The 24,942-nt window shown below is 37.9% G+C and overlaps 3 protein-coding genes across 3 annotated transcripts in view; 2 read left to right on the top strand and 1 right to left on the bottom strand.

Annotated features, from left to right (window-relative positions):
• LOC149043353 (uncharacterized) overlaps positions 1 to 3,316 on the top strand; it is a 14,060-nt gene extending 10,744 nt beyond the window's left edge. The window contains exons 8-12 of the mRNA XM_089209492.1: positions 1 to 52; positions 434 to 593; positions 745 to 813; positions 1,459 to 1,535; positions 2,938 to 3,316. The exon at positions 1 to 52 is cut by the window's left edge and continues 43 nt beyond it. Of these exons, the coding sequence (XP_089065618.1) occupies positions 1 to 52; positions 434 to 593; positions 745 to 813; positions 1,459 to 1,535; positions 2,938 to 3,106 (527 nt within the window). The 3' untranslated portion in view covers positions 3,107 to 3,316. The remainder of the gene's footprint in view (positions 53 to 433; positions 594 to 744; positions 814 to 1,458; positions 1,536 to 2,937) is intronic.
• Positions 3,317 to 7,345: 4,029 nt separating this feature from the next.
• LOC149043352 (uncharacterized) lies at positions 7,346 to 9,088 on the bottom strand. Its single transcript, XM_089209303.1, has 2 exons — positions 9,035 to 9,088; positions 7,346 to 8,461 (listed from the first exon to the last, which is right to left on the bottom strand). The coding sequence occupies exons 1-2, from the start codon at positions 9,086 to 9,088 to the stop codon at positions 8,051 to 8,053; spliced, it is 465 nt and encodes a 154-aa protein (XP_089065429.1). The 3' UTR covers positions 7,346 to 8,050.
• Positions 9,089 to 18,606: 9,518 nt separating this feature from the next.
• On the top strand, positions 18,607 to 23,778 carry LOC149043351 (uncharacterized). Its single transcript, XM_089210021.1, has 3 exons — positions 18,607 to 19,617; positions 19,978 to 22,300; positions 22,758 to 23,778. The coding sequence occupies exons 1-3, from the start codon at positions 18,618 to 18,620 to the stop codon at positions 22,813 to 22,815; spliced, it is 3,381 nt and encodes a 1,126-aa protein (XP_089066147.1). The 5' UTR covers positions 18,607 to 18,617; the 3' UTR covers positions 22,816 to 23,778.
• Positions 23,779 to 24,942: the final 1,164 nt, after the last annotated feature.

Below are 24,942 nucleotides of genomic sequence, written 5' to 3'. Positions count from 1 at the left end.
TATTTGAACCTTCTGGACATGGAACTTGTTACTTCAGAAATGGATCAGTCAGGTTGATTACATTTATCCAATGCTTTTATTTTCACTGTTTAAGGAAGACTACAAACTTGTAATGATAACGATCACGGCAACGATTTCGGTAGCGGTAACGATGACCACATTGTTAACGTTAACGATAGTAACGATAATGGTAACGATGGAAATGGTAACGATAACGGTAACGATGGGAACTTTTTGTTTTCGTCGTGGTCATGATAGCAAGCACTTGATGAATGAATGTTTAATTGCTGGCTTCGCGGTTTTCACCATGAGATAGACAATGAAACATTTCTTTATCAATTTATTGAAGACAACGACAAGATTAACCTTTAGAAATGGATTGTTATGTTTTAGAGGCTAACACTCTATTTCCCTTTTCTTGGTATCTGTGTAGATTAGTGTTAAATCCATTTTTTGGAGTTCTTTTGGACAAAAACGGGACTCGCAGGAAGAAATGGATGTGGCATAACACGAAAGAACACGTGCACGCTCCGCCTTTTCAACCAATCACATTTCTGATCACCAAACAGCTGTCAATCAGATGTCTATCACAGGTAAGAGGTTTTAAAGTTAAATGGTTTTCTGAAGTGAGGAACCAAAATGTAAAATGTTTCGAAAACGCTCAAATAATGTGAAATTAATGGTTCGTCACTCTTGTTTAGGTTAAATTCTGAATCTACTAACCACTTTTTCATTACATTTCAGAATAAAATTGTTCTTACCTTCAATTATGGAAAACATACAGCTCGCTTTAATGTTGGTGCAAAACTTAAGGTATTCATTTTAAATAAAAAACTGATCTTTACTTATCATAAATCGGTGGTAAGTCATAAGACTGTCATAAGACTACAAGACTGAGTGTGTTGAATTATAATCATTGAATTATTCGTAACCAGGGATTTTCCCAAATATTATACCATTTCTTCTGACTTCTCGTTTTAGAAAGCGTACAGGTTTAATTTTTCATCAATCGAGTTTTAACTTAATAGGTTTGGTCCTTTAAATGATTTAGGCTTTGTGATTGGTCTAGAAAATTCGCCTCGTTCTCTCAACCAATCAGATGTAGAACTAAAACCAATCACCTCTCGGCCACTCCCGTTTTCCCGCGCTTGAGGTAGCGTGCTTGTTTAAATTTGAGTTCTCATTAGCTCCTTGTGACAATTTAACTTTTCTTTTGATTGGCTGATGTGATAAAGTTTGGTCAGTTTACGGTTACGTCAAAGTCAGAAATGTAGAAGCCATATAGCCTGAGTGCGGCGACCCCAACCGTCCGAATAGGATCGACTTTTTTTTCGAAAGGGGCGGCTGTACACCGGCTAGAAATGTAGTACATTATACAGTAGGCACATAACTAATGAAAGTTGAGTTGTAAGTCAAGAGGAAAACTTGTTCTGATCTTGTCTTGTCTGGCTTTTTTAGGCCATTGCCAAAGCAAAGCCTCCTACGAGCAGAGACAGCTACGAGATGCACCTGGCTGAAGTCAAACAGTTTGTGAAGTAAGTTTCTGTTCTTGGTGATGAGTCAGTTAATCGAAGTGAAATAGTGAACGACGGGTTAATAGCGGCAGAGCGAAGACGAAGGAGGGCTGGTTCGGGTTACCCCAGCCTCTCTCGCTTTTTGACTCTTCCGCTACAATCGCGCTTCGTCTTACTAAATGAACGCCTGAAAAAGGCTAGTGCTGATTAGCATAATTGCTCCGGTGATTGTAGAGATGCGCGCGCTCTGATTGGTCGAGGGTTGCGTCATATCTCGCTATAATCACCTCGCGCGTTGTGAATATTATACCAGTGTTATGCCAGTGTTATCAAGGAAGTGATGAACGCGATAAAGAAAACTAAATTCCGAAGAGCTCAGAAGATGCTATTAGGTTTAGAGTAACACTCTTCGAAAGGAAGATACGAAGTTTTTGCTGATTGAATTAAAGGAACGTCAACCTATCAAATTCTGGCTCTATATCTCGATACGAGTTATCAGAGTGATTGAAAAAGAATGGTTTCAACATCAAAACAAATATTTACGACAGAATTCGAAAGTACCTAAGCAATTATGCTAAAAAAATTTTTCGCGTCAGACTAAGTGAATATTGTTGAATGATCCCTTCGACTTCGTTGCGGGGATTATTCCACAATATTCACTTCGCCTTCGGCGGATAATTGTTAAATAACAAAAATACCAGCAATGTCGTCTTACGCGCTAATTAAGCAATAAAGAACTTTTCCGTATTTACATAACCTCGTATAAACATGGTAGTCTTTGGAAAAATACGAGCAAGTAATGAAAACTATAGACTGAGTCAAGGGTCTGCATCACTTTCACGAATTCTCCCAAACCTTTGAGTGTTTAGATGAGGATACGCTTTTATGAAATATTTCTCAGGAAGCAAAGAAAGCGTGACGTCACAACTGCGTTAACACATTTTTCAATAAGAGCGCGTATTATCTTAGAATATTTCAATGTTCGGTATATCTTCCCTGTATCTTACGCAATTTCGTGAATCGTTTCTGTATAGGAAATGCAAGGTTCTTCTTTCCTGTTATCCTTAAGCAATTCAAAGAGCGGGCAATGTCTTGTTGGTTAAAAGTAATGAGAATAAAATAATAATAATAATAATAATAATAATAATAATAATAATAACAAACAGAATTCAAACTGCTGGAAGGCGGGAAAGTTGCATTGAATTAATTTTTGCAGCAGATTGGGTGAGATATAGGCCCAAGTTTTTTTGGAACAAACTCAAAACAGTGCAATCTTGGATTAAGCAAACCTCCCTCACCAAGTTCGTTCTGTAGCAGCTTGGTAGAAATCTGTGCTCCTCGTCAGACCAAAGTTATTCTAAAATCTTATTCTTAGTCTTAAAATCTTATTGATTCTTCTAATCTCGCTGCGTTTTTTCGTTAGCATTGTTTTGGATCGTGCCCAGAATGCTATGCGTCTTCCCAACTACCCTCGACTCGACAAGATACCTCTGCTGCCTCACCTGCAGAAAGCAAGGGATGCTGGGAGGAAGGCTCGATTACTTGCTTCCACTGCCAGTAGTCAACGAGAGACGACAGTTGTTGTTAACTAAGAACCAGTCCTTTATAACAACTGCCGCGGACAGGAAAGTTGCAGTCCCCTCATGAGTTCTCGATGGGGGCCAGTTATGACAATCACGTTCAATGTTTCACTCCACTTGCTAAAAAATAATTTTTTTTAGTTTTTCATCGTTCTCCTATTTTGAAAGAAAGTTATATGAAGTAAAAGTAGAAGTATGAAAAATAAATTATTTTAAATATGATGTTCCATCATGTTTGTGCTATTATGTTAGAGAGTTGTATGCTTGTTGACTTGTGCCCAGGCTGACCACGCTAAATTCTGCCCAGGAAGAATGAAGAGCCTGGGTATGAGACTAAGTTAACTCAAAAAGCGACAGAACTACTAATACGGCATTTAAATATATAAAAATATATATATATTTTCTCTTTAAAAAAATTATTCAACCATTGCACGGGGACCCAACCAACTAAGTTTTTAGTTTTAGATGAAATTTGTTTTAGCATTTCCGAATCTTCCCCCGAATTTCTGTTTCTTTTGAAGCAGAATCACGCAGTCAATCACGTTTCTAGGATCTCTCTTCCTCTAACTAGAGAAAGAGGCTGAGAACGATGTCGAGACGCTTGCTGTTTGAGTTTTCCCGTGCTTCCTGTCGGTCACTTTTACACTTTTAGTTGTATCTTTTTTCCTCCAATAATTTTTTTTAATTTCTCTAATTTAAAGGGAATAATTTGTCCCTCAAAATTATGCAATAAAAAGTATAGGTTGCCGTACTCGTTCACGAGCAAAAGACCATCGAACCTGTTTACCTCGTCCATTGATTGGAAAACAATACCATGTCTCAGAATGCGCACATATTTTCTTTGTCTTCCTTCTTCCGCGGTTCGTTTATGTCACATCTACTTGTTACTTCATGGTCAGCGTTTTGATATTCCAACCAAGATACCAAGATCAAGACTTTAGGCAGACCGGTCCTACTATATGATTGTGAAACATGGAAGATCACAAAGAACGATGAAAGAAAACTGAACAGTTTCCAATGTAAATGCCTAAGACGGATTCTGAGGATTAGATGGCAGCAAAGAATAACAAACAAGAGAGTAGTTGCAATTGAAACAGCAGAGATCAATGAAATTAGCTGCGAGGTGCGAAGAAGAAGGCGGAAAGGTTAGGGCAAGTACTCAGGAGAGAGGATGTGAACGACTGTTTTACGGTATTGGGGTGGACACCAGAGAGCCGAAGGATGAGAGGGGGACCAAAGACCACTTAGGGAAGGACTGTCGAAAGAGAGAGAGGTAAGGTAGGGTAGAAGAGTTGTAATGTGGCCAGTGCGGCGGCACGCGACGGGAGGGGGGGGGGGTTTGGGCGGACAATGCAACGGCCTTATGCGCCTCCTGGCGCAACGAGCGATGATGATGATGATGATGATATACAGTTCATGGTCAACGTAGTTCCGGTAATAAGGATCGATTTCCCTGTTTTCTTAGCCGTCTCACCAAAAAAACAGAAACAGATCGGTGTCAGAAACAACAATTCGTTTCATTTAACAACTAAAGTTCTCTGGGTCAGAGCAGGACCTATGAAACACTGAAGCACAATGATCCACAAAAGACACAAAAGGTTAGCTTATGAAGTCATCTTGATGGAATGAAAGTATGTTGTGGATTACGAACCTGTTAATGGGTAAGTTGATTTCCTCTGAATTCACGAATGGCTCCATTGAAAATATTTCTTAGTCCTTGATGATAATGAATGGGTCTGCGTAAATGAAAGAGCAGCCAAGCGACCTTATGAGGCAGCCAGCATTGTGTAAATGCCAACACAATAGTAAGGCCCAGCTTGAGCGAATTTTGTTCCTTTTTCAACCGTTGTTTTTCGGTTAAAATGTTAAAAGTCTTTCGTGTCACTTTTTGTATTTTACAATGGCACAAGAGTCTCAATGGGTTGAAAGCGTTTACGGCTAACGTTTATATGTTAAGCAAATGACACACTGTAGAAATGAAAAATATACGGTTTACTCTTTTTACGACTAATGGTTAGAATTTGTCAATTTTTACGTCTAATGCCTGAATTGTATGGCCGTTTTACAGCTAAAAGATAACCCCCTTGAGATCCTCTTGCAATTGTGGTTGTGTCTACGATGAACGTGAGAGTAGACACCTCAAATATAAATATCTCATTATAAAATAATAGGTTTAAAGCTATTTTCAAATCCAAGTTCAAAATCTGCAGCGGGCACAAAAGTAAACTAAAAAAAAAGGACTCAAAAATTCGTCACATCTTAAGATATACTTAAAGTTTTAGTATTTCTCCAATTCGCAATCTTTCATGTTCAATCTAACTTTGACAAATTTGAATATTTTATTTGTTTTTTTTTTTATGTGCCTAAATCAATGTTAAGACTTAAGCTGTGTTTTTATTCAAGGTCCATTGAAAAATCTCAGATATAAATGATTTTCATGCTAAGACTAAAACAGCATTTTTAACTTTGTTTTCCCATAATGCTTTTATTTCTTCGAATCGAACAAAGGCTGGGCTCTTATTCAAGAACGTCAATGAAATGTTCTTTAAAAGTGAATTTGCACGTAACAATTCCTTTGTTTATTTTTGTTATACTGTGTTTAATACTTCCGTTATCCAATGCAACCTCCAATACTGTTCCACGTCTTGAAATATTATTCTGTTATGATAAATTTTCCACTTTAATCCAAATTAGAAAAACATATATAACAAATATAGTTTGTGCTCTTATGCTTTACCATACGACTGGCTACAGCTGCGAAACACTTCAAATCAGGGGAAAAGAACTTTTCAGTCATACAATATGAAATATGGGATTAAATGGGATTTAGCTGTAAATAAATTTTAGTTAAAATTTCAGGAAAAAAAAGCCCAAATTTGCTAAAAGCATAAAATAACCAAGGGTCGTTGAGAGTCAAGGGAATGAGTTATGTTTTCCTGCATGAAAGGTAAAGGAAAGTTCAAGAAAGGTTAATCACTTAACCATTTAACTCCCATGAGTGGCCAAGATCATTTTCAGGTCGGTATCACTTTTGACTATATGTTTTGATTTGAACAACGACTTCATCATTGAGTTTGTTGATCAGCATAATAGCGTAAGTGTGTTGAGGTTCATCTCAGCTCTTCAGATGTCTGTTTTCAACCTAAAAGTCATAAAAAATAACAAATAAAAAAGACAAAGTGTTTTTTTTTTTTAAACAAAACACTACCTTTTAGACTTTTTCTGGCCCAGGTTTTTTATTTTTCCACAGTCTGGCGTTATTGATAAAGTCAAATGCCCTGATAGGAGAAAGAACCGTTGACCATTTTTCCGAAGAAACCGACAGTTGTTTGGCTGAGTCGGTAAATTTTGGTCAAGGTGATTATTCATAAATTCAGTCTTTCATACTCTTTAATGGTCTTGATAAATAACTCATTTCATTTGTTTCTTGAGATTTAAAAAATCCTAAACCTTTGGACTGCGTGACCCGAAGCTCTATCACTGAGCTGAAGACAGCTCTATCTTATGGTAAACCATTGGTAGGTTCATATAACACACACCTCCTACACACCACTAGGCGTCGTATGAATATGTAGAAAAAGAATTGTAATGAATTAAAAATAAGGTCATAATGATCAAATGATAATAATCATAATAGTAGTGGTAAAGATTACGTAATCAACGTAGTTTCCCCATTTGATACAAAAGAAGTTAAAAAGATCAAGAGTAGATAGAACATCACAAAACTCTAAGGGACCAGAATTACCACCAGGTTGTGTAAGGCCTATCCTATCCTACAGAGCAGCATTAGAAGAACAAGGCTTTGGACCCACAGCTGAAAGGTTTGGCATAATCCCAGAGTCTAGTGATCCTGAGAATGCTAGCGTTCCTAATGAGTATGATCCTGAAGTCATGCAGAGTATTTTGTGTGAAATGTTTGTTAACAGCAGTGCTGAGTATCATGACACAAGCAATGATGGGCTCAGTGACAGTAAGCTTAACATCATTTTTTTTCAGGCCGTGAACATGTCTGTTCTTTATAATCAGGTGCGTTCACTATTTACAAATCCCAGGTTGAGTTCTAAGCTACTCTACTTAATGCCCTGCAGCTTACTTCTGTTCAGTAACTCCACATTCTTAGAGGCAACAGAAATAGGGTTCTACAAGCCAGTCAAATGGAAACTTCAACATCTTCCCCCACCACCCACCATCACCCCCAACTTAATATGGATAATTGTTTCAGTAGATATAACAAAGTGCACGTGATTGAAATGAACAGGAACTTTTATTATTAATTCAGTAATGTAATTATTTTCTTTGGGTGTTCAGTTTTTGAAATATGACATTGAAATATACTAATACAATATGAAAGAATCATGAACAAAATAAATTTTATGAACTATCTTACTCCACAATATTACTTTTGTCTCAATTTGTGATTAAGTAAAATTTTCAATACACCTATGTAAAAAAATTAATTATGTATCCAATTTGCTATGTTATGTACATCTAATACAGTCAGGAGACAACAAAAATATAATGATTTACCACATGTTCCTTCTTTACCATCCAAGGAATTTAGTTAATTCAGTTATGTAATTATTTTCTTTGGGCATTCATTTTTTGAAATATCACATCAAAATATACTAATTTAATAAATTTAAAAGGAATGCGAACTACATTGATTTTTATATACCATCTTTCTGTGCATAAAATTTTGTTTCAATTTGTAATTGATTTCAACACACCTAATTATGTAAAAAATAAAATATATATGCAATTTGCTATTAATGTTATGTACATATGTTGCAGTCGGGACACAACAAAAATATATCAAAGAGATGTAGCACTGTGTTTACAAGAAATGTGATATAAGAGTGACCAGGATTTTCCAGCCATTTTTCACTTTGCTAGTTGTGCTAATGATTTACATGTCCCATCTTTACCATTGTGACAAGAAGTACAGTATCAAAAGTTCTACTCTGTTGCCTCTAAGCATGCTAGAATTTCATCCTTTTGTGGATGAGCATTCATAACAGTTTCTTGCATGTTCACCGTGATTTTATTGTCTTTTGTCAGGAATGCCTGATGGTACTCTTCTGGTGTCACACCACAAGCAGTAATTGCATGTGGGCTTACAACTGTTGGAAGCTTTTTGAAGAAGACTACCAGCTTATTAATTTTTATGACAGAACCAATTCTAGCTGCCTGTAAGGCCGCCATGGCTTCCTGGACTGCTTTACTGCTGGGTTTTCTAGTAGAAGAATAGCTCCGCACTACTCTCCTTACACTCACAAAAGGACCAGGAAGAGACAGAATATTTTTTTGGATGTCTTCACACAACACTCCCACTTTGAGTCCTACTGAGGACTTCTGCAGACAGCAATACTGTAAAACAAACCCATTTGGCTCAAATTAAAATAAATCATAAAGTTTTTATGTCATCAGCAGTCCACTAAATATTGAGTGCATAATGCAAACCATGTATCTTGTGGTTTGAATTTTTTTGTTCTTTTTTCAATCAGTTTGGAATAAAAAAATCAAACTTAATTGAAAAATATTCAACCAAAGATAAATTTGAACCACAACATATATGGAATGTACATGTTTTTTTTTTCACCCTCAAAAAATGTGTAGAAGTGGTTTCCTTAATCATTCTTGACCTGCAGAAATGGCTACAAATAACTATCCATTCAAAATTAACAAAATCTTCTCTCAATCAAACAGCACTTTTTTTTCATTCAATCTTTTGGTTGCAAATGTCATGTAAGTCTTGCGTTGCTCATCAGGAGTAATTTAAAATCTACAGATGTAGAGTAAATATGATGGTGTTAGTACAAAGAAATGCCCCCATTGTCCAAGATATGGTCATTTCCTTTCCAGGTGGGTCACCATAATAGATTATTATAATAATGACAGTTATAATAATTATTATTATCATTATTGTTATATTAAACTCACCAGCTCTGAGATTCCCTTCATGGTCTCAAGAGTATCTGTGAAAGTTATTGCCATTTGTATGGTTTCTGCTGTTATTGTTGTGGGTGTTGTCCCTGACTCCAAGGCAAGTGCTTTGGTTAGCCGGTGATAAAGGACATGCATATTTAAAGCAACACATAAAGTGTTTTTATATTTCTTTGAACCTGAGGTAATACTTGGACTGGTAAATGCACCCGCCAGGGATCTGTCATCTTCATTAGGCTTGCTGAACTTAAAGAAAACTTCCTTAGCAGTGGCAGTCAATGTGTACTTCAGTGCTGGGGTTGTGTTATGTTTCACATATATCTTTTCAAATACATTGCCAAGAGATTTAACAGAAGACTTGTCCAGGGAGTCAGAGTTTTCTGCCATGGCGTCCAGGTCAAGATCTTCTGATCTTATTTGATTAAAAAAACAGCAACCTCTCTGCCAGCCCATTTTTTGAGGCTATAATTTTTGGCCAAACTGACTCCAGGAACTGCTGAGGGGTGGTGAAAGCAAGGCAGGCTAGTTTAGCTGAAGTTACTCCAACTCACTTGTCTTTTGTCCCTTTTAGTACGTATCAAAAATCTCCATCGTAACATTTACACAGGTGCTCCATTGAGAGGCTTGTCTGTGATGTTGATTTCCCCTGATATATTAGTCTTTGTAGGAGAGAGTATGCCTCATCCACACAAAGGATTGGCACTGTGAATGCTGCAATAAAATGTACTGAATTGGTTATATTCTATCATACATTGTGATTAACATATGTTTTCCTGGACAACTGATTGTAAATTAGAGCTGAAATTATTTTTAATACTACCCATAATTTCTACCCACTTACCCTCAATTGCAGAGTGAAGGGCCCAAGGGGACCCCCATACAAAATAGACAGGGGTGTTCATTATCTTGCTTTGGAGTGTAAATTTCAGATGTTTGGGCTTGCTTAGGGTGTTTCCAGGAAAAATACCAACATATTAAAGACCCTATGGGGGACACGCAAAGAAATGGAAAAAAAATATATTGCATTTTACGTATTTACATCTGAGCCAAGTCCACATTGGCCTCCTTTAGGGGTTTAACTCAATATTTACAGTAAGCAACCCTGTCTGTTTCATATGGGAGCCCCTCACCCTAGCCCCAAGAATGGAGGGCACAAGATCAGTAGTCCTTCTAGAGAATCATTTAATCCTTTACACCCTAGCATTGATGGGAATATTCTCCATACTGTTCTTAATACATTTCATATGGTGTTCACAGGGAGAATTTGTTTAACAGTCAAGAGCTTCTTAAGTTAGTGATCATTTCCTTTTTTCTCATGATCTTCATGTGATTCAGGGATGATATTGTGAGGAGAAATTAAATGCTAGTCACTCTTAGGGGTTAAAGGGTTAAAGAAAATTTCTCAAATTCAGTTGCATAACCAACTGACAAATCTACAATTTTTGCAATTAAAAAATCTGTGAAATCTGTTAATTAAATTATTTATCAGGAATTTTTTCCTTCAGTGATACATTAAGTCTTATGATATTAGCTGAAGTTTACTACACTCAAAAGATAATAATCGATGTTAGGAGCTCCTATCAATGTCTAATAAAAACTAACCTCCTAGGAAATGGTTGAATAGGCCGCTTGATGATGTTTCATCAATCACAATGCTGGTCTGTATTTTCTCCTCGACATGGCCCACGATTGGCTCCACACATCCTTTCTGTTTTCCCCGTTCCAGAAGGGGCAGTAGCGATCAGATGAAGGTTTGCCTTCTCCTCGTAGGAACCAAAAGGCTTCAGTGTTGTCTGACCAAGCAGAGAGCTCGTAGACACCAGAGCTGAACAAAGTAGCATCTCGCTCGTTGTGCCACTGCTACAAGCGAACGCTGTCAGCCATTGACGAAGGCGTTGGGGTACAACTTCCTCAATAGAAAGAATAATTTGGCCCAGCTGAGATTCCAGCTCTGTGGTAGATGTGACATTACTCTGAGTGTCCATGATATACTGAAAATCGAAAAACTAACTATATAACTTTTGTGAGCAGCTTCTTTGATGGCGAGAAAAGCTAGAATGAACTAACAGGCGCCTAGGTCAGCGTTTGTATTTTAGCGATTGTGGCAGAAAATTGACGATTAAAAATTCACCTGGTTTATAGATAACTGATGACCCAACTGGCCCATGTGACCCAACTGACCCAAGTGAACCAACTGGCCCGAGTGACCCATTAACTGATCCAAAAGATCCAAACAGCTCAAATAACCCAAATTATCCAACAATGAACCAATGCCGGCATTTTATTGCATTTTATTATCAAAGCATTCATTATTTATCAAATTATCTAGCTGTCACGCTATTATTCGATTGACCGATGTCACGCAAGTTTTGGCACACCAGGACATATTTTGGTTAACCGGTACACCAGGATATAGCCAAAAAAATCATATCGCTTTGCTTTCTTCGAAAATCTAAAGTTCACACTGATACAGCTAGAATGCTGTCCCTCCTCCTTCTCATTAGTGTTATGATGAGCATTGTGAGCCCTTGAATTAATTGTACTATGTACCTTTTTGACTGTTTTATAACAAAGGTCAACTTTAAAGGCACATGGAAAGGCTATGCCTTTAAATTTGACCTTTGTTATAAAAAAAGCACTTGACGAATACAGATACAGGTACACTCTACACTACGAACCACCTACGACTAACAAACGAAAAAACAGACAACGGAACAACATACTCTGGTACAACCCCCATTCAGCAAAAACGTCAGCACCAATATCGGACACAGTTCCTTGCCCTAGTAGACAGGCACATCCCGAAAGACCACAAACTTAGAAAAATCTTTAATCGTAACACAGTCAAGATCAGTTACAGCTGCATGAATAACACCAAACAGATCATCGACAACCACAACAAACGCATTCTAAATTCATCCAAACACATCAAAGACACCGCAGCTAACACCAAAAGACACCAAAACTTGCAACTGCCGACAGAAGAACACATTTCCACTTAACGGAAACTGCCTCCAATCATCTCTTATCTACCGAGCCGCCGTCACACATAAGGACAACAACACCACTGAAACATACATCAGACTTACAGAGAACGACTTCAAGACTAGATACACATCGGCAGAAATATTGGACAAGATGGCGGCCGTGCTTGCGCATTTCGTCTATAATGGCGTCCAAATAATATAAGAAACTGTATGGAAATTTGTAAAAATTTCTAAAATATAACAATCAGGAGCTCATGGTCCCGTCTGCTCTCGATCGAGACATATTCAGTACTGATTCTGCTATTCATCAAACCTCACAGGGACTCGATGAATAAAAACCACTTACTTTCCGAGCCAGTTCTTTTTTCATTGATCATTGATCTAGGTCGCCATACAGTTCTTCAAAATCCGTCGTTCTCCATCCCAAACACTCGCCTATTACAGGAAAGTGCATCAATAAAGTAAACTGCACTCAATCGAATTGACTGCTACAGAGTTCGAAGCGTCCAAATATCCTGTAAAATTGCCATTTCCTCCCATCAAAAAACTTCCCAACGCGCCAGAATATCCCTTATTTCCCATGTTGAGTAAGTGACGAGACGCCATGTTAAAAAATTTTGACTGAAATAGTTAAACACGAGCAATGCTGATCTTCGAATCGTCGGCCATATTTGTTTATTTTCTTGCAGGGAAATAAATTAGTTCTCAGGTCCTTTTCGGAATAAAAATATGCCAGGCATTAAATGCAAATTCAGTAGTCTTGGCGCGAAAATTAAATTAAAGCAAATCAAAATTCTGACATCATGTCATTGCTCTGCCTCGAAAAATCCCAAAGATTTATTTGCAGGTCTTCTTTTCTTTTCCTTTTCATCAAAGAGAAGATCTGCGGCGCTCAAATTGTATAAGTCATGGTACGAAACACTCTTTGCTGATCGAGTCGTGATCGCCGCCATATTGAATTCTCTTGATATTCTGTTGTTCCGGAGTGTAATACGATATACCGCTGATAATTGTTAGCGGGCTCGAAATGTCCTTGATTTCTGGCGATGAGAAACCACACCGCATCATTCCGACACACAAAACACAGAAACTCTACCGAACTGAGCAAACATACAACATAAACCACTTTATTTCATTGCGCATCCTTTCATCAAGATCACCCTACAATAGCGCAAACAAAAGATGCAACCTCTGCCTCAAAGAAAAATTACTCATCATCTGCAGACCCGAAATATCATCACCCAATAAACGTAATAAACTCGTGTCCTCATGCTGCCACAGAAACAAAGTGTTACTGCGTAACAATTGAACTGAGCATCGAAACTAACCGACACGCCTATTATGCAAATTTGCGAAATATATTAACGATGGTACAATATTCTTAACAATAAAATCCCCTGATGAGTGAGCAATCACGAAACAGGCTTGTAGGGATAAAAGTATAGTCTCTCTGTTTTTTTCCCCATCGCAGCATATATAGCGCTCTACTCCTACGTATCGAGCACTGTAAAACGGAAAAATCAATACACAGACTTCCTATACATATATATTTATGTACACATCAAATTATATAACATCTTGTAGCTTTAACATCGCACTTTATCTCCTCAAATTTTCTTTTTAAGCCCGAAGAAAGAGTTCCGGTCATTTTGACGGCTATGGTTTGGTTGGACATTTTCAATCCGTGTCAATCTCCTCCAAGTTCAGCCATCCGTTTTCTCCGCTGTTTTATTTTTACTTCGTTATTTTTTTGTCAGCTCTGTAAAGCAATTTCCATTTACTTAAAGGAAATTCTTTGGACCATAAAAAGGACTCACAATGGCGTGACGCACTTTCTTAAGTAACGCAACTTTATGGCAATGGTGAATTCCCTTTTGGAGCCGTTGGAAGACCGCTGTAAATAAACTAAAGGTTTCAAGAGGTACACCTCCCACTCTGATCAGACTGAAAGTGGAGTTCTTTCCCCCCGGGCTTTCAGTTGAGTCAAGTAATCAACAGAGTATCCAGACCACGTGGTTGGAGGGGAGAGCCTTCAATTTCTGCCCTTCAGGGGTGAGCTGAGATTCGCCACTTGTAATCTAACTAAAATAGACATATGCTGCTGATTCTGTTTCTAAAGTTGGCTGCTTCACTTTACAAAGCAACAAAGCAACAAAGCATTCAAAGTTAAATTCGTGGTGAGTACGATGTTTCATCATTCGAATGGGCTATATTATCAATTTTACAAAACGTATTTCGACGCCTTTGTAATTAGAGCTATCCTTACAAAGACATTTGATAATGAAATGATTGATATGAGAAACATTATGACTTGCTACAAAGGAACGTAATTCTGCAAAATTATCTTTATTTATTTAGATCATTTTGTATCTCAAGGATTAAAAATCTTTTTCATGTTAAGAATTAGAGGCCATTTAACTCGGTAGTTCTGCCGTTTTGAATTCAAACTTCGTTTCATAAATTAATGTCGAACGACTGGATTAACGATCAAAACGCTTGTGCCAAAAATTCCCTAAAGTTTTACAAATGTAAAATGTGGTTACGTTTTGATTTTCCGTTCTTTGTTAGTTATCTTTGGCAAAACAAGGTTCAAATCAGTTTAGAAAGACGGAAAAAAGTAATTTTGTTGGTGATACCATTGTAAGAAATGTGTAAAATATGACCATTCGAAATTAAAACTTTGTTTATGAAAATATTCGGCATATCTGGAGCCATTAATCTTTATGTGAAATGTCGGTTTGGTTACCCGCCTAATCTTTTGCCCTCGCTGCCGTGAGTCGCTTAAAGCTTTTCAGTGTCGATGATATCATAGCGTAGATGTATATACAAATCGCACACCGAATTAAATTTCATATCAATTCAAAGCGGGAAAATCTGTTTGCGCGTTTAATTCATGGAGAAGATGGAAAGCGATGGATGTTAGTTTTCTTCAACTCCCATTCTTGTTTTTTGGCAAATTGAACTTAATCTTTACTCTTGTTACCCGTTGTTCCCTCTTTGTTTTAAAAAATTATTTATTCTTTTTATCGATCAATGTTTCACTCCTTCCTTACAACAGCTATTTGCATTTATCTTTGTTCTGCAGAGAACGTCTTATTTCAGTTTTTCATCTTTGGTTTTATTAGTCACGCGATCAGAATACTTGTCACGACACTTTTAGAAGGTGAGCAGTAAAAGGTATCGATTTAGAAACAATATTTTTCCGCTTTACAAACTGAAACGTTTTGTAATGAGCATTCGATGGCAGAGGAATTTTTGTAACCTCGAAAAAATCCTAGATTTTTTTGAAGAATTTTACTGAAAAATTTTTGTCTTAAACTGGTAATAGTCTAGAAAATAAAACGGCTTATCCAACACGAAGCCTTTGTCTTCCATGATCTAATTTCTAACTCTCCTTTTAAAGTGCTATGATGTTATTGTGAATGATTTAAGAGAATATAGTATTACATCAAGAAAAACTAACTTTTGATATTAATTGAACAGTTTTTTCAAAAGTCAGTCTGTGAGTGACAGAATGAGATTAAACATGGAATGTTTTCTCTGTATTTGTATGGGAAAGCTGTATAAAGTTTCCCGATATAGATTTTTTTTTCACATTAGCTGTTGTTATCATCGTTTTTTGCAGCAAAAGCATTATTTCAGTCTCTGGTTTCTGGTGATTTCAGTTTCTGGTTTTTTCCTTGTTTCTAGGTCATACGGTCAGAATACTAAAGAAGATACTCTTCTCTGTGCGAGGGTAAGAAGCCAAATGAAAAATAAATTTTCTTTCTTTTCCCGTTTTCAAAACTTTTTTCGCCGCCCCAAATCAGGCCCAACAGAAATCAAATTCAAGAACAACAAATTCTGACCAGAAAAAAAGCCACAATAATGTAAAACGCTCCTCATGGCGTAACAAGGAATTCATGTTTACACGTCGTAGACTTACTTTCACAATGATGTTATTAACCAATCAAACTCAGTAATTTGTTCTCAACCGAGCTACTTGCATTTATATGTTTCTTGCAATCAGTCTCATCACGTTAACAACTAGCACCCTGAACAGCCCATGTTTATTTTTTCAAAGCTTTACAGCTGAGAAACTAAATTTAGCAACAATCGTTCTTTTCCCGTTATAAAAAAATTGAAATATCTTTATGAGTAGCTGATGTGATGATGGGGAAATTTAATGATGTATGACTTTTTATTGTTTCAAACAATCTAACAAAAGTTTATCTTATCAGCAATTCTCGCTTCAAGCTCCTTTACATTACCTTGCTAGTCATAAAAGAGAGTCTGGTATTGTATCTCATTCTCGCCACCTATTCGCTGGAGGAAATGTTGATATTGTAAAGAAAAGAAAAATATTCCTCACTGTGACTTGAAAGTCTAAAAAATCGGTCAAAGCGCGATCAAAACCACTAAGCTCTTATATGATATGCGAGGAGTCTTCGGCTCGTGCTTGTCCGCACTTCTCGAGTGTTCATAAAAAATTCCCGCGTGCTTACATAACTTAACAATGCACTCAGCGCGTTTTTTATTTCTTTATTATAGGCAATCGAGAAAAAAATTTTCTTCCTTAGTTTTTTTTATGGTTTCTTCTTACCAAACGTGTGAGTAAAACGTTCTTATATTAGCTATTTGCAATAACGTTTGTTTGACAGCGAAAGTCTAATTTCACTCTCTTACTTATGTTTTTATCAGTCACACCATCGGGAGACTAAAGAAAACATTTTCTGTTTTCAAAGGTGAGATTTTTTCCCCATTTTTAGCTCTGTATTGTCAATGTTTCCTTAGTTTTTAATTAAGTTGTAAAAGTGCTGTACCAAGAGAACTAACCAGGGAAACAACCGAACGTTCTGCAAGTGTGACTGATAGAGTTAACAAAAGATATTTAACAAAGCAATTTAACTGTTTAAGTCTCTAAATATACTAGGGAAAGCGAAAAATCCCATGTCTAACAAGCTCATTGAGATCAACGGCATTTATATGTATGATTTCACGCATCTCAAAAGCGAGTTTCTGATACTGACACGCCGGCTTTATCTGTACGGGACACAAAGTTAGAAATACCAACACATTTATTTATCTGAACATTCTGGAGACATTGAGTGGTTTCACACTTCGTTTTACAGTGGAATGTAACTTTTTTTATTGAATTTATTTCCATCAAATATTTCTGCTACCAGACGACACAAGGTTTGTGTGGCGTAGGAGAACGTCCCTAGATCAATGAGAGATGTTTTGATTCGTCTCGATTCATAATCAGATTTAAGTACTGAAGAATTTAATGAAGAGCAAGAGATTAGAGGCAAATTAAGTCCCTGGATTTTGAAAGTCAATTTGATAGCTTTGGTATGATACTGCAATGAAATACAGAAATATCAAAGACAATTGAAAGTTTTCGAGACTGCAAGAGTTATCAAATAGATTACCAAAGTAAAAAAAGAAAACCTTCTTGCATGTTGACCATCCTGGCTGCGCGGGTAAAAAATATCAACATTGGTAAAACTACCATAACCAACATTTTATAATTTCTTGCCATAAAGTATGAAGGGGTTGATTTTAAAAAATTTGAGGATACATTCAGGTAGGCAAAATATTTTTTAAAAAATGACAAAAAAGGAAACATCTATCTCGTTAAATTTTTTCTGTTGTTGAAGATTTATATGTACTGTATTCTTTCAAGTAATTTTCAATTCCAAATTGAAAATCTAATCCAGTAAAAATCTTTCCGATTTAAGCCGCTCACTCGGCTGGAGCGAGTGATAAGGGGGGTGCATGAGGGCGAAAAAACGGGTGAGCACAAGGGATGGGAAAGAAGAACCTAGCTCCTTCATAGTCCTACAAAAAAAAATTCAGCCACTTACCGTCCACTAAGAAAGAAGGAACAGCTTGCGCTTTCATCTTCTCTCCTGATAAAAATCACAGATATAGGATTCTTCAGGAAAAGTCAAAATTGTTCTTCAAAACCAAAAGATATCAATAACATAAATGCCATCTGTTGAAGTTAGAAGTCCGAGGAAATCTTCTTCCTGAGCAAAAAGCATTATTCAGGAAAGTTCTTTCAACTAACAGGCAGATATAGCGAGTTGCAGAGGTCAGTGTGAATGACATGAATGCACGCGCAAGACGCGTCGTGTAGAATACATTCCCACTAAAATGGTCCCGTTCTATTCACAATGTCTACCCAGTAGAAGTTCCAGAAATAATAATGTTGATGTAGATTCAACACATTTTATGTCGTTTAATTTGTTACACAAACACCAATTTAGCAATGCTTTGAGTTGAACTTAAATTTTAACGGCTAACGGTGCTAATTTCAATTCACCCTCTAATGAATGTAAGTGGAAGTCACTTTCAAACAGAACACTGCGACCAGATTCAGTTCTAATTAATTGTGTGGCATGTAAAAAGTAAATAATCAGTGAGTTGAACGCCAGCATAGCACGATCAATGGATTAACCGATAATCAATTGGTTAAAAAAATTGATAGAGCTTGTCTTGAATTAAACAAGAAAGACAAGAGGCGCTCATGCATCTATAGAAAGTCTCAGTTTTTGCTGATTCTTTTCTCACGTTTGGGGAAATTCTTTTAATATTCAGGACATAACGTAATGAATAACGCCGCAGAAATCCTAAAATCAGTCCAGATTGGTTTGGATGTCGCCATATTTCTCCTTAACACTGATCGTGGCCTACAAGCGACCGAGTTATGTAATGAATGTTTATTTCTACTGCACAAGCTTGACTCTGGTATTGACCTTGATCATGATATCGCTGATGTATTATTCAATGTGTTCTACGCCACCTCTGGTTACACAAATGCAGCACGATACACAACAAAACTTATTGACAAGTTTTTCCTCGCTGAAGAACTAACCATACAACTGGGAGACAAATACGAGGCAAAATGTTGGTTTGCAGAGGCAAAGCAACTTTTTAAAAGCGCTCTTACCATCATGAAAGCGATTGGCCACCGTAGAGAAGAGGCAGTGGCTTACTCGAGACTTGGATCTCTTTGTTTTATCCTCTGCGAGTATCTAAAGGCGAAAGAATATTATGAGAAAGCAATTGCCATCGCGATAGAAATCGGCGACAGAAATGGTGAAGGAACAACATACGGGAACCTCGGAGGTGTGTTTCAATCCCTTGGCGAATATCAGAAGGCCAAAGAATATTGCGAGAAAGCAATTGCCATCGAGATAGAAATCGGCGACAGAAATGGAGAAGGAAGAACATACGGGAACCTCGGAGATGTGTTTCAATCCCTTGGCGAATATCAGAAGGCCAAAGAATATTACGAGAAAGCACTTGCCATCGCGATAGAAATCGGCCACAGAATTGGAGAAGGAACAACATACGGGAACCTCGGAGATGTGTTTCAATCCCTTTTCGAATATCAGAAGGCCAAAGAATATTACGAGAAAGCACTTGCCATCGCGATAGAAATCGGCGACAGAAATGGAGAAGGAAGAACATACGGGAACCTCGGAGTTGTGTTTAAATCCCTTGGCGAAATTCAGAAGGCCAAAGAATATTACGAGAAAGCACTTGCCATCGCGATAGACATCGGCCACAGAAATGGAGAAGGAAGAACATACGGGAACCTCGGAGGTGTGTTTAAATCCCTTGGCGAATATCAGAAGGCCAAAGAATATTACGAGAAAGCAATTGCCATCGCGATAGACATCGGCGACAGAAATGGAGAAGGAAGAACATACGGGAACCTCGGAGATGTGTTTCAATCCCTTTTCGAATATCAGAAGGCCAAAGAATATTACGAGAAAGCACTTGCCATCGCGATAGAAATCGGCGACAGAAATGGAGAAGGAAGAACATACGGGAACCTCGGAGTTGTGTTTAAATCCCTTGGCGAAATTCAGAAGGCCAAAGAATATTACGAGAAAGCACTTGCCATCGCGATAGACATCGGCCACAGAAATGGAGAAGGAAGAACATACGGGAACCTCGGAGGTGTGTTTAAATCCCTTGGCGAATATCAGAAGGCCAAAGAATATTACGAGAAAGCAATTGCCATCGCGATAGACATCGGCGACAGAAATGGAGAAGGAAGAACATACGGGAACCTCGGAGGTGTGTTTAAATCCCTTGGCGAATATCAGAAGGCCAAAGAATATTACGAGAAAGAACTTGCCATCGCGATAGAAATTGGCGACAGAAATGGAGAAGGAACATCATACGAGAGCCTCGGAGTTGTGTTTCAATCCCTTGGCGAATATCTGAAGGCCAAAGAATATTACGAGAAAGCACTTGCCATCGCGATAGACATCGGCGACAGAAATGGAGAAGGAAGAACATACGGGAACCTCGGAGGTGTGTTTAAATCCCTTGGCGAATATCAGAAGGCCAAAGAATATTACGAGAAAGCAATCGCCATCGCAAAAGGAATAGGAGACAGAGGAAACGAATGTTCAGCATACATAGCCCTTGGATACGTTTACTGCAGCCTTAGGAAATATCGTCAAGCTAAAGAATATTTCGACGAAGCACTCAGCATCAGTACAGCAATTGGACAAAGAAGAGATGAAGGATGCGGTTCCACAGGTTTGGCAGCAGTGTTCGCTTTTATCAATGACAATCAGAAAGCAAAAGAACTTTCTCAGAAGGCGCTCACCATTAGCAAGGAATGTGGCGAGAAAGCTCTGGAAGGACAAGGTTACCTCAACCTCGGAAATCTATCTAGATCGCTTGGTGAATACGACGAGGCAGAAGATTACTTAGAGAAGGCTCGCTCCATAAGCAGTGGAATTGGAGACATAATGACTGAGTTTAGAAGCCTTCTCGGCATCACACAGTTAAAGGTATCGCAATCACAGGTTGTGGAGGCAAAGGAACATCTCCTTCAATGTATTGGAAAATATGAACAATTGAGGAGTTTTCTTAAAGGAAACAAAGAGTTTGAAATATCTCTGTTAGAAGAGCACGGTAGTTTTCCTTATCACTTGCTCACTACTTTGCTTTGCGATACTGGCAAATTTCAAGACGCTCTTTATGTCGAGGAGCTGAGCCGAGCGAGAGTCCTAGTAGAATGCATGGCAGAGAAGTTCTCCGTTGAAAGCCACATCTCGGCTGATCCAAAATTATGGCTTGGGATTGAAAACATCGTGAAAAAAGAGAGTAACTGTGTCTTGTACATTTCGTATCGTAAGCGGCAAGTTTGTCTCTGGGTTTTGAAAGCAAATGGAGACATTTCCTTTCGAGTCACCGACAAAGTGAAAGACAGCACTCTCATTCCTGAGAATGTTTGCAACGTGGAGGGAATTTTCAAAAAGAGCGCCGCCAGCTTTGGCGTTTTACTCAAGGCGAATTGCGAAGATCGATCTTTGGATGGCAACGTAACGACATCTCTTTTTGAAGAGAGCCGAGCAACTTTGCGCGGTGACGAAAGCAAAGAAACCGAAAGAATTCATCATTTATGTTACAAATGGATCATCGCTCCTGTGGTAGATTTACTTACAGAGCCTGAAATCATCATTGTGCCGGATCGTTTCTCCTATCGAGTCCCATTTGCTGCCTTGCGTGATGAATCAGCCGGAAAGTATCTATCAGAGACTTACAGAATCCGTATCGTCCCTTCTCTAACGACCCTCCAGCTCATTCATGATTGTCCAGCGGATTATCATAGTGAAACTGGTGCACTTGTAGTGGGTGATCCTACGGTTGGCCAGGTGTATTACGATGGACGTGTCGCTAACTTTGTATCATTGTTCTGTGCTAGAAAGGAAGCAGAGATGGTTGGTCGACTGCTGGGAGTTCAGCCTTTGTTAGGAGAGTCTGCAACTAAGCAGGCAGTGCTTCAAGCGATACCTTCAGTGAGTCTCATACATGTTGCCGCGCATGGAAATGCCGAAAGAGGAGAGATTGCCCTGTCGCCTAAATGTCCTAAATGTATCACCAACAGTTTTCCACAAGAAGAAGACTACCTCTTGACAATGTCCGACATTTTCGGAGTTCAAGTGCGAGCAAAACTGGTTGTATTGAGCTGTTGTCACAGTGCGCGTGGATTGGTCAAAGCCGAAGGAGTTCTCGGAATCGCTCGTGCATTCTTAGCATCCGGTGCACGTTCAGTGTTGGTAGCATCGTGGGCCATAGAAGACGAAGCAACGGAGCAGCTCATGACTCATTTCTACAAACACCTTGTACGTGGAGAAAGTGCCAGTGAATCTCTTCATCAGGCCGTAAAATGGTTGAGAAGCAACGGCTTTCCCAAACCTAATCAATGGGCTCCATTTGTGCTGATGGGAGACGACGTGACGTTGGATTTTACATACATCGGGTAGGTCTAGTTCTGATAAGAAATTTCCATTAGCTATCTTAGGGACTGTTAAGCAGGGGGGGGGGGGGGAGGGTTGGGGGCTGCTTGAGGATTTTGGTTGTCTCCCAGTAAAATTCACCTGAACCCCTGTAAGGCTCTATAATATTCTTTAGACCCCCCTCCCCCCTCCCCCCTCCCCCACAGAACCAGAAGATTTTGATGAATCATTTTCAAAATTGGCCTTGAATCAAAGTTGCTTTTGTGTGCGAAATCTTCAGAAATTATTCTTCAAACGGAAGCCCAAGAGGATGATAGACAGGCCAAAGTAAATGCAACGAAAGCAACTTGAGAGATATAAGCTACCTAATGACTTTGAAGTTGATAGCTATTTGAGCTGTATGTCTGGCTTCTTTGAATCTTTTAGAAATTCTGATCTGTATAATGCTTTAGAGTTGAAATTGTATTATGTTTGTTTCAGGAAAGAGGAACACAAGGAGGACAACGATGAAGCAGGGAAGACACAGAGTAACAACTGATCCTGCCCAAAGATTATCTTTCCTGCACATTTTTTTTGAATGGACACTGGTATTATTTTGAGCAGAAATTTTTCATTTTATTGTAGATAAATGGTTATTTTTGAATGCTCTTTCAAATGAGGCTGAATCAAAAGCTAGTGACACTGAAAGCTGCGTTTCAGCCCTCAGACCTATTAAGGGGACTAAAATGAATCAGGATGAAAAAATTGAAAGCATGAAATTAACTAAATGTTTATTAATATGAGAATTTTGGTAAAGTTTCCTTTGGATCATAATCGGGAAACTCTAAAACTAAACACTAACTTGTTTTGTGAGTTATGTAAAAAACAGAAGAAAAGGAGAACAAGCATTGCACAAAATACTACTGCAAAAGTCAAACAGATGAGTGAAAACAATTCCTAAGATATCAATGAAACAATCTCCCAGAATTCAGAGCAGAAAGATAACTGATATTATTGAAAAGATAGTTGGAATACCTGAAGGAAAACAAAATCATAAACCAGGAATGCATGGCTTTGTTGTGTACGATGTTGTACAAGTGGCAGTTTTCTATGCATTTTTTCCCTCTACCTTAGGGGGTTGGGTGGGGAGGTCAGTATTGTCATATTTTTGTCTTTTAGAACTTTCAGGAAAAGGTAAATGCTAAAGAAGTTGTTGATATGATGTTTTAAAATGGTTCATCAAAAGGATCTGTTAGGAATAATATAATTAGTGATGAGATTTTGTAACTGATGGCAAACTTTTGTTCCTAATGGTCAGTGGCTCCTAAAAACTTATTGATTCGTAGGAGGCCTACTTATTCTTTGGCCAACTTGAAGGCTTTTGTTCCTGTGGTTGCTTTACATTTTTCTCTTATTTGAAGTACTTTTGCATTTTTTATTTTCCTCTGATTTTTCAGTTTTGTTAATTAAGTGAAATTTATTATTTTTCTAAGATAAGAGTAAATAAATAAAACTGAGAATGGAATTGGATTGTTGGAGTTAATTCTCAAATTTATTTTGCAGCCTTAGACTTGGTCTGACAAAATACACTAAACAATTGTTTTCTGCAGAGTTTTATCCACAAGTTTACAATCGTGTCACATTGATTTTCTTTTTTCACCACCTCTTTTAATGTTTTGGCCTTCATTAATCTATCCTTGTGTTTTGCCATTGATTATCATTTTTACACTGACTCATGGCCAACTATATTCAACAGCTCGGAAACTTCATCACCAAACTACCCCTGTATTGGAATGACCTCATTGAATTTTGATGTAGTATGGGGGCTGAAGAGCAACAGTCTGTGGAGAGAGATTTGTGCTGAGGACTGTGTGCCGTTTGAAAGTGAAATGATGGTGAAGGTGGGGGAGGGGGGAGACAAGCCATAGTTCCCCCAGCCTCCCTCCTCTAGGTTTCCCATAGGTTCTCCTATCCCTGATGTTCCTCCTTATCCCACTTCATACCAGCCAACTTTCACAATTCATTTATCTGAGTTTTTACAAGAAAGTGACAATGTGTGATGAAGACCCCATCAGATTTAACCTTTTAACTTTCAAGAGTGAAAATTTACCAAGATAATAATATCAAAACTAAATCAAGGAGACAAGTAATGAGAATAAAGAAAAGTATTTATTAATAATAGAGAGAAAATTTATTCTCTTAGTCAGTAATTAGTGCGTCATTGAAAAAGTCATTTCTGTAGATTTACAGAAATTTTATTGCTACCCAAGTGGTAAGTCAAAGACAATTGTTACAGAAGATTCCAAAGAGGATTGCAAGTTTGTAAAATGGATAGCTTGTAAAACAAATGTAAAAGGAAACTTTTAATTCAATCAACAAACTTGACCATTTCCCACAAAGGAAAAAGTGTGAGGAATTTTTTCCTGCTCATGAAATGTGCTTAATGCAATGTCAAAAGGGTACCTGAGTAGCTGAGTAGACAATTCAAACGCACATAGAATGAGAAGTGATCTTCAATAATAGTAGAAGATAGTGCTGAGATATATTTGTGTTTGATCAAAGTAGCAATTGAGGTTAAGTGATTCGAACTAAAGGAAAATATTACACAAACTAAATTTTAAAAAAATGCGTTTCAAAATGTAACATTGCCCTGACTTAAAATGAAGCGATTGCAGAGGAAACTGAA

This window comes from Pocillopora damicornis, chromosome 6, assembly GCF_964200805.1.
Source record: "Pocillopora damicornis chromosome 6, jaPocDami1.2, whole genome shotgun sequence".
Lineage (NCBI taxonomy): Eukaryota > Metazoa > Cnidaria > Anthozoa > Scleractinia > Pocilloporidae > Pocillopora > Pocillopora damicornis.
The sequence above is the reverse complement of the archived record's forward strand: the minus strand, read 5'-3'. Positions and strand labels throughout refer to the sequence as shown.